At 40.7% G+C, this 8670-nt stretch overlaps 1 protein-coding gene across 1 annotated transcript in view; it reads left to right on the top strand.

Annotated features, from left to right (window-relative positions):
• The window catches only part of FAM120A (family with sequence similarity 120A), a 49221-nt gene that overhangs the window by 37269 nt on the left and 3282 nt on the right, over nt 1–8670 (top strand). The window contains 5 exon segments of the mRNA XM_009332572.1: nt 2427–2636; nt 3811–3994; nt 4971–5108; nt 6604–6745; nt 7084–7180. Coding sequence (XP_009330847.1) covers nt 2427–2636; nt 3811–3994; nt 4971–5108; nt 6604–6745; nt 7084–7180 — 771 coding nt within the window.

Below are 8670 nucleotides of genomic sequence, written 5' to 3'. Positions count from 1 at the left end.
TCAGTCTCAATCTATAACCCAAATCAGTCTGCTCGTGGAAACCCAGCACTTAGCCATAGAAGTACTACTAAATGTAAGGGGAAGAAAACAACCAAATCCACTTTGGAATCTATTTGAACTTACCACGCAGCAAGTAGAGAATTCACGTTAGCAATCTTAATGGCAAAGTTAACAGAAAAACAAAATCCTCTTCCCATATACCAAAGAATGAATGCCAACAGCTCAAATAATAAATAAATAAATAAAATCCGACAGGAAGACATTTATTTGGCTTTTCCCTCATTGCTGAAAAAGATGTGAAGAAACACAGGATGAAGACAGCTGTAATGAACAGCTGATGAGTTCATGCAAGACTGCTTGTTTGCTTCAGCATTTAGGACTGAATTGCTGCTGACATGGATTATAAGCGTATTAGACTCCTGAGAACAGCATTTTTGAGTATTCCTCATTATAGCTAATTCCTTAAAAGCACCCCAAATGTAGATCCTGTCCGTCAGGAGAGTCATTCAGGTGTTTGCTGGAACTCCTTTACAACGTGTTTACTAGACGTTCGAGCTGGAAGCCCTGTGTGCTTACTGGGCCTTTCAGAACCCTGGAGATTCTGGTCCAAAGAAGGTGACAGTTGTCTGCGTTGTATGAAGAGCAGTACTTTGTCTTCAGGGAAGCACGTGGCCAACCTCTGCCAAAGGAATGAACTGACAATGAGTCACCCTGTACGTTCAGAAGAAATGTACGTAGCTCATCTGAGGTGACAAACATTGGACTCAGCGGAGTATGGTGGAGAGCCTTTTAAGGTCTCATGAGAACCATGAGAGCATGGTTCAAGACATCTCCCCCAAGCTCTCCTGAAGTTGAGTAATTGTACCTGTGGGTACCGGTGGAAATTCAAATGACAGTTTTGTAGGGAAGGCTGGATGCCTCAAAGACCAGCAGCGTGTCAGCCACTTAGTCTTCAATGTCCATTTTCAGAACACAACACAATAAACAAATAACATCATGGGGTAGAGATTTTGGCAAAGGTATCTATAAGAGTTATCAAAGTCTTGCCTCTGTCTTAAGATTTGATGCAAAGAGGAGGAAACCCCACTGTGAAAATTGCTGGTCTTAGAGATCTAAGAAAGGAATTCCCAGAGAAAATATTTTTTCCATTCCAACACAAAACGAAAGGCAGAGACAAGGCAAGTGATAAACAGCATACGATATTTTTGTTTAATAGAAATTGTTCTCCAAATTTTATTTTTAAATCGCATAACGAGTAATATGGGTTGTTTCCATAATATATGTTGGTTAACTGAAAGATGCAGTATTTCATGCAATGTTGTTACTGTCTTCATACGAAGCAGCTGCTTCTCTTTTTGTTGAAGTCAGACAGAATGAGCAGCTGAGTTTGAACCCAGCTGCCTTATCTGCAAAAAGATCTGGATAGTCTTTTGGATCGTAAAGGTTGCTTATGCATAAGGAAGGCAATGTAGTTTAATTTTAAAATCTAATACCAAGGTCTTGCAAATGTTCCCAAGAAAGGGCTGATATTTTCAGAAGTCTTTTAGAGAACACTAGTAGTGATATTTTCTTACGCCAGGGCTAAAAACATATTTGCTGCAAGCAAATCCTTTTTGCTTCTGCCACCAGCTATTATTCACTATTTAATTCTACCTTTGTGTATCTATCCTGCATCCTGAATAAAGCTGTTGTATGCATAAGCATTGCTTCATTAATAGGAGACACATTCTAACAGCAAAATCTCGAATCAGGCTAATAGAAAATCCGTTATAAAGGAGTTGGAAGGAAAATGGGGTATGTGGGAAGAAAAATTGAATGCTAACATTGAGCTCATTCCTGAAACTTTCTACAAAAAAAATCTCAGAAGCACAAGATTATTTGAAATAAAATTTTTAATGACATTTTCCACTACTAATTTCTTATAAGTGTCTTTAAAGCTTTTCCTTGCTATAACATGCTTTATCACGGTTTCAAAAACTCTGTACTGCATATTTATCAATGATCTTAATGCGGCTAAAGTATGCATCTTAGGTGGTTCAGACACCACATGCCACAAATTAAAGATGAGTGTTTTACTTAAAGCTTTTTACTGACTTCTTGATAATGAATTGAGTTAAAACATTAAAACATTAGAAACAATTTCCTGTGCTTTGTTGTTGAGAAAATAGAGGTTTTTGGGTTTATCTCTCACCTCTCGAGTGGATGGATGGGAACAACAGCCTTCCTGAGTATTGCAGTTTTGCATACACAGGCGATAGATTCTGGTGCCTTCTTCTAGTCAAACTGGCAATTACGTGTGAAAAGTCTGGACAACCTTTTAAAATCGCTCTGTTTTCGAGAGTTTTGACAATAATGTAACTACTGGAATAACTTTGAATTACATCTCATTATTATCTTACTAAATTTCCAACTTTTTTTTTAAACAGATTGAGAATCTTGATCCCCGAGGAATTCAGCTGTCTGCTTTATTTATGAGTGGTGTCGATATGGCGCTTTTTGCAAACGATGCTTGCGGACAGCCAATTCCATGGGAGCACTGCTGTCCGTGGATGTATTTTGATGGAAAATTATTCCAGACCAAGCTCATTAAAGCAAGCCGGGAGAAAGTTCCGCTCATTGACCTCTGTGATGGTCAGGTGTGTAGTTTCAGAAGCATGACAGAGTATCAAGTGTGCCAAATTTTCAGGAGTGTGAGGTGTGGTTGGTTGATCAGTCATTTACTTCACGTACCATCTCTGTACTTTTAAAAGGGAAATATGAGATGAATGGCTAATGGGTATTTTTCAGCTCTATTTACTCTCCTATCTCTTGTTGATGATTGAGATGGCATTTTGGTAGATTTGGAAAAAGTAAACTGGCGTAAATTTTAATGGTTTTTTTTTTTTCCTCCCTGGAAACGGAAACTTGAATGCAATTGTGATGTAATGAACGACTGAGTTGAAAACTCTCTCTGCTCATTGGTTCAAGTACTGTCTTTTTGGGTCAAGCTCGCAAGACTGTCGCAAAGGACTGAGCTGCAATGGTTTTACAGTGGAAGAAAATTTGTGATTTCTAAGTTATTTTACGGACTGTGAAGTCATTCTTATGGTCCTTAAGCTCAAAATCTTTTCACATTTCTTACGACCATCTTAAAATACAAATGAATTAGTTTTTTGTGGTATCCAAATGATGCCAAGTTATTATCTAAATATAAAGAGAGGAAACTGATAAAAATCAACAGTTTACTGAATGACCAAAACTTTTTTTAACTTTTTGGGAGGTATGAAATCTTAACACCACAGCTTACCTCTTCTTATTTCTGACTCAAGGGAAACTGATCATAGATTAAAATATTGATGATGGCTGTGGTCCCTCTCAGGCTTGGTAGCCTCCAGGCATGCTTTAGCCTGTTTACATAGATTTTGTTTTGCACTCCAGGTTTATGGTGATTATTCTGTTTAAAGTAAAGGGCTGCATTAAGTCTTCAGGAGACTATAAAAGGAGGTTTCTCAGTTCCTTTCTGGAAAGCCCTTTCTAACTTTTAAACTGTTTCTGTGTTACCGACTTCTAAACTGCATCAGTGTTTAGACTCCCGTCTCTCTACCGATACATAAAGATTTTCTTGTCAACAATTCGAATATCACTGAACTATTAGTAGGTATGCAAGACAGATGACTGTAATTTTCTAGCTAGCTTTATGGAATTTGTTTGCAGTTGTCGTCTACTATTTTATTATTTTGCTCTCTTCTTTGAATTTGTGGTGTAAATGTAGCTTTATACAGTTGAAATCAGAATTTTAACATCTCTCTGTGACTTTCTCCTTATTCATAGGCTGAGCAGGCAGCCAAGGTTGAAAAGATGCGTCAGAGCATCCTAGAAGGATTAAATTTCTCCAGGCAGAACCATCCTCTCCCATTCCCACCTCCACCTGCCATGCCTTTCTATCCAGCTTCTATGTATCCTCGACACTTTGGGCCAGTCCCACCACCTCAGGGCAGGGGGAGAGGCTTTGCTGGTAAGTGATGGGACAGCGGTGCGAAACATGTTGGTGTGGAGCGTTACCTTGTCTTTCACATTCCCAAGACTATGAACGGATTTGCTTGTTCGATTTCATAGGAAAAATACATGAAAGCAAGTGGTTGACATGTGTTGTCACGTGCCAGTCACTGTATTTTGTTGTTACTTTCATTAGCCATAGCCTAGCAATATGGAATGTGTTGTATTGCTGCGTATTTCCATCAGGATTTTTAGTAACTGTGCCAGATCAAAACACTTTTACCGCTATTTTATGAATAGAAAAAAGAGGAATGGATCAACACTGGATGATTTGAAAAGGCTCTTATGTGCACTGTACATTGCTTCAAAACATTTATATTTACAAATATTAAGAATGCCTAAATTAACGGACACAGTTTAACTGTCAGGGTTGAAGACACCCTTTCCTCCTCCCCACCCCTCTGTGTTTTGCTACAGTCGTTTAATCATTGGCACCCTTGAGTGTAAAAACTGCTACAACCGTTCCAGGCTGTTTCTAGAATTATTCCCTTTCTCAAAATCTCCCCGGTACCAAGGCCCATAGGTGTATTGATACTGGACATTGGGAGTAAGATGTTCTTGGGGTGCCACAACTGTAGCCATCGGAGCTCATTGCCAAAAAATTGTCGCAAGCCTTCCAGTGCTCATTATGCCGTAGAAGTCGGGATGCCCGTTCCAAACCCAGGTTAAAGGCCTGCTCCTTGGATAAGAGACCCCGTGCTCCCTAAGGCAGCAGGACATCTTTGGCCAGGGCTTCCTCGGCGGTGGTGGCTTGCTCCCGCGCAGCATCGCCCGGGCCGGCCGTGGGCTGCTCCTGCCCAGCCTGCAGGAGCGCGACCCTCCCTGCTGACTCCGGAAGGATGGAAGGAGGCAGCAGCATCTCTGCTAGGGGCCTTCCCGGATGCCTGGCCCCCTCACAGCTTTTCCCCTGTCTTTCTTTACCCTGGGTCTAACAGGAGTCTATGGCTTCGGAGGCCCTTAAGGGGAAACAGTAGCCACAGGCGCTTACCGGGCCTTCCGGGTGGCAGCAGCGGCAGGACACTCCGGAGCCTTCTCTGGCAATGACAGCAACAGGACTAGCAAGTTTCAGGGCGGTAATTATACCCAAAACCCTTTTCTTAGAGCTTCTGGCAACGGCTTCCTTCACTTTACGGTTTGGTCTGAGGCTTTCCTACTGACTGCCGGTCTCCCTTTCTCCCTAACTGTCTCAGCTCTCCCTCTCTAGAGCCTGCCCAGGCTGCTGTCTGCTCTGCTCTCCCAGGCACTCTCCCCAGGTCCCTGCCGCAAGCCCCTCGGCGCCAGCCTCTCTCACGCCTAGAAACCCTCCTCCAAACACAGGATAGCCGTAAAACCGAACGAGACGGTCTGTCTCCTGCGCTTCAAAATGCGAGAGTGGAATCTGTAATCAGCTGAACTTTGCTTGAATGCATTAACAGTTATTTTCTGAAATTCGGGGGCAGTTGAGCTTTTTGCAAAAGCAACCCAACATAGAAATGACTGACTTCACTGTTACTGCTAACCCGTTCTTCGCTGGCGTCAGTGTCGGCGTGGACACAGGCGTGAGATTTATTTACCTCCCTGTGTGCCCGTTGCTTGTCTCCTGTACAAGGTGGGACAGTGGAAACCTGTTAATTCCAATCCCCCGTTCAGGGTAAAATTTTTCCATATATTTAGCTGTCCTTTCTGGCCTCTGAGCTTTTGTCCTAAGAGCGAACATACCTCTAATGCTTCGTTGTGTGAATAACTTTGCCCCCATAAACAATGTGCGTTTGAAGCTGAAAGACTTGTACAGGGAAGTATGAACCTTTTTGAATTTAATCAGTAATTTAGTTTCTAGCAAATTAACGTTTGAGGACTAATTGCGGCTGCATAAATGCTGTGTTTTGTAACCTTTTCAGTGCTGATGGTCTTACCAGTAACATCTGGCTCAGTTGCACTTTCCTAGATTTCTTGAACTATATGTTATGCCCCAGTGTTGATTTTTAAGGGCAAAACACAGGTATAAAGATATGAGCAACTTGAATAGAAGATACATTCCTATTTAGACAATTGCAGTTCTAGCTGCTTTCTTGGTAGGGGAAGGATAAACCGATCTTTTACACCCAGATCAGTTCAATGCTATATTTTTATAACAACTTAGTGTTAGTACAGATAATTCTGCCTAGTAAGTTGTTTATAGCAATTATAATCTGTGTGTCTTATGCTGATATTTCGTGTTCACTAAAGTGCCTTTAAACCTGCAAAAATTACTTCTTCATTAGGAATGCAGGGAAAAAAAAATCTTCAGATAGCTTGTAAAATTTCACTTCAGTTTCTTAATGTTTATCTAAAGTATATTTTTAATTACTGAAACTGAAGTACTCATGTAAGATCATTTTTCAGAATTCATATCTATTTTAAAAAAGGGGGGGAAGAAAGACTCTTGGAGTTACGATGCTTCTGAAAGACCGCAAAATGAGCAATAATCTCCCAGTATCAAAAGAGGAAACTGTATATGTGATAAAATCCAGGCAAACCAGTTTTCCATTCGTTCGTGACTTTAATGTTATGATTGTGAAGATCAAGGTTTGGTTTTGCTTTTATGTGCAGGAGTCCAACCTATTCCTTCTCAGGGAGGGAAACTTGAAATTGCCGGCACTGTAGTCGGCCATTGGGCTGGAAGCAGACGTGGACGAGGGGGTAGAGGGCCATTTCCTCTGCAGGTCGTTTCTGTGGGAGGACCAGCGAGGGGGTAAGTGCAATCTTCTGGAACGTACTTTTCATATGTGGTTTAATGATTGGGGAAAAAAGTAAAACAGGGAAAAGTTGGAAGCATTTAGAAATTGCGTACAACACGTTTGAGGCCACATGAGGTAAATTATACCCACTGAGTATTCAAGAAGAGCATTTACATTCAGCAGTAGAACCCTGTAATTCTGTATTAGTTATATTGCTTCTTTAAAGGAATGTAAATGTTAGTCACTGGACAGTAAAGCTAGAAAAAAAATCTTCCAGCAAAATAAAATTTGAAGTAGATTTAAACAAAGCTGATACGTATTTTTCTTTCTTCCTTTCCCTCAAAACTTACAGGCGTCCTAGAGGAGTTATTTCCACTCCAGTGATAAGAACTTTTGGAAGAGGCGGAAGGTACTATGGGAGAGGTTATAAAAGCCAGGGAGCAATTCAGGTAATAAAGCCATGTGCCTGACTTCAAAACACTCTAGTTTACAGGCTAGTATGGTACGGACTTCCAGACCAGCTAATATTGACAAGCACAACTTTAAAAGATAAAAGCGTTTCTTACAATGATCTTGCCTACGTGTTGAAGCTGTAAGCTGCACAACCAGTGATGAATGACAGGCTAGTGCTGCATCTCAATTATAAGCAAACTTTGGTTATAAAGACAGACATGGAAAAATGTATTTTGATATGAAGGCTGTGCCTACACAGCTCTAACCAGCCGTGGGAGTAGGAGAAAATTTAGGAAAATGGGAGAAATACAAAGCTGAAACAAATTAGGCGTTTCTGTTCCCGCCCCCACTCTTCCCCAGTTTCTTTCCTGGGACCACGGTCCAACCTCATGAAGAAAAATTAGTAGCAGTAGAAGGCTCTTTGCTGCTGCATGGCTCCAAATGTAAGAACTTACTCTGAACTTCTAGGAAATAACAGACCGATCTTTGCCCCCATGAGCACACAGTTTCGTTTTCGGGGACAAGGTATGAAGCGTCTGTGGATCATGGTTTTTGTCTCTTCCATGGATCCGTTAAATATAGCTGAAGCAAACTGCTGTTTCGTGTTAAATGCCAATTGCTTCAGAGTTATGTTTTCCTCCCTTTTCCATTGTTCTTGCTGCTATGCAGTTTTGAGCGTCGATGCGAGTCCCAGTGGTAATGGGTGAGTGGGTAGTAAATAGGTGGAAAACTTTCACAATAAATATATCATATGGATCTGCAATTTGTCATGGAGACATCAGTATATAGGAGTAGGGGGGTGTTTGCAGGTATCAGACAGTGAGAGAAGGGATGTTCTCCAGTGGATAATGAAGCATCTATTAACTTCACGTAAAACTTGCTGCGTTCTAGGTGTAAAAATTCAAATACTTCTCTTCCTTGTTAAATTTCTGTGTATACAGATTATATACGTCTACAAATGTACCTATGTATTTAAAGCTTTACATCTTTTACTTTAAATAGAAGAGAAACTACTATGTTAATTATATAGTATCTAATTTCCAAATACTTTAACCTATGAAATAAAGGAAGCCCTGAGAAGGAGCTCCCAAATATTCTGGACTTACTAGAGGTTTACATATGTAAATGTAGTTCAGATAGTACCTGAAGGTGGATGGTAGACAGTCTTGACAGACAGTCACCAAGTTTGGGTATTCATATTTGTATTAATGATATGCAATTTGGATGGTAAATACTTGTGGTCGCAAGGATCTTGGTCTAAAATTGTGCCTGTGATAGGGCGAAGAAAGATAAACGGTGGCATTTTCTATTGGCTGGTCCTGAGCTCATTGGATTTTACGGTCACCAGTCGCTGTACTCTAGAGTACGTTCCTTTTACAGGAAAAGAAAAAAGGTGAATTAAAATGCCTGTGGCAGGGAGAACTTGGAAAACTTAATGCATAACAAGTAGATTTTGATACCCAGTTAAGACTAACTGGCAACAGCG

Source organism: Pygoscelis adeliae, unplaced genomic scaffold, assembly GCF_000699105.1.
Source record: "Pygoscelis adeliae isolate BGI_AS28 unplaced genomic scaffold, ASM69910v1 Scaffold349, whole genome shotgun sequence".
Classification (NCBI taxonomy): domain Eukaryota; kingdom Metazoa; phylum Chordata; class Aves; order Sphenisciformes; family Spheniscidae; genus Pygoscelis; species Pygoscelis adeliae.
The sequence above is the reverse complement of the archived record's forward strand: the minus strand, read 5'-3'. Positions and strand labels throughout refer to the sequence as shown.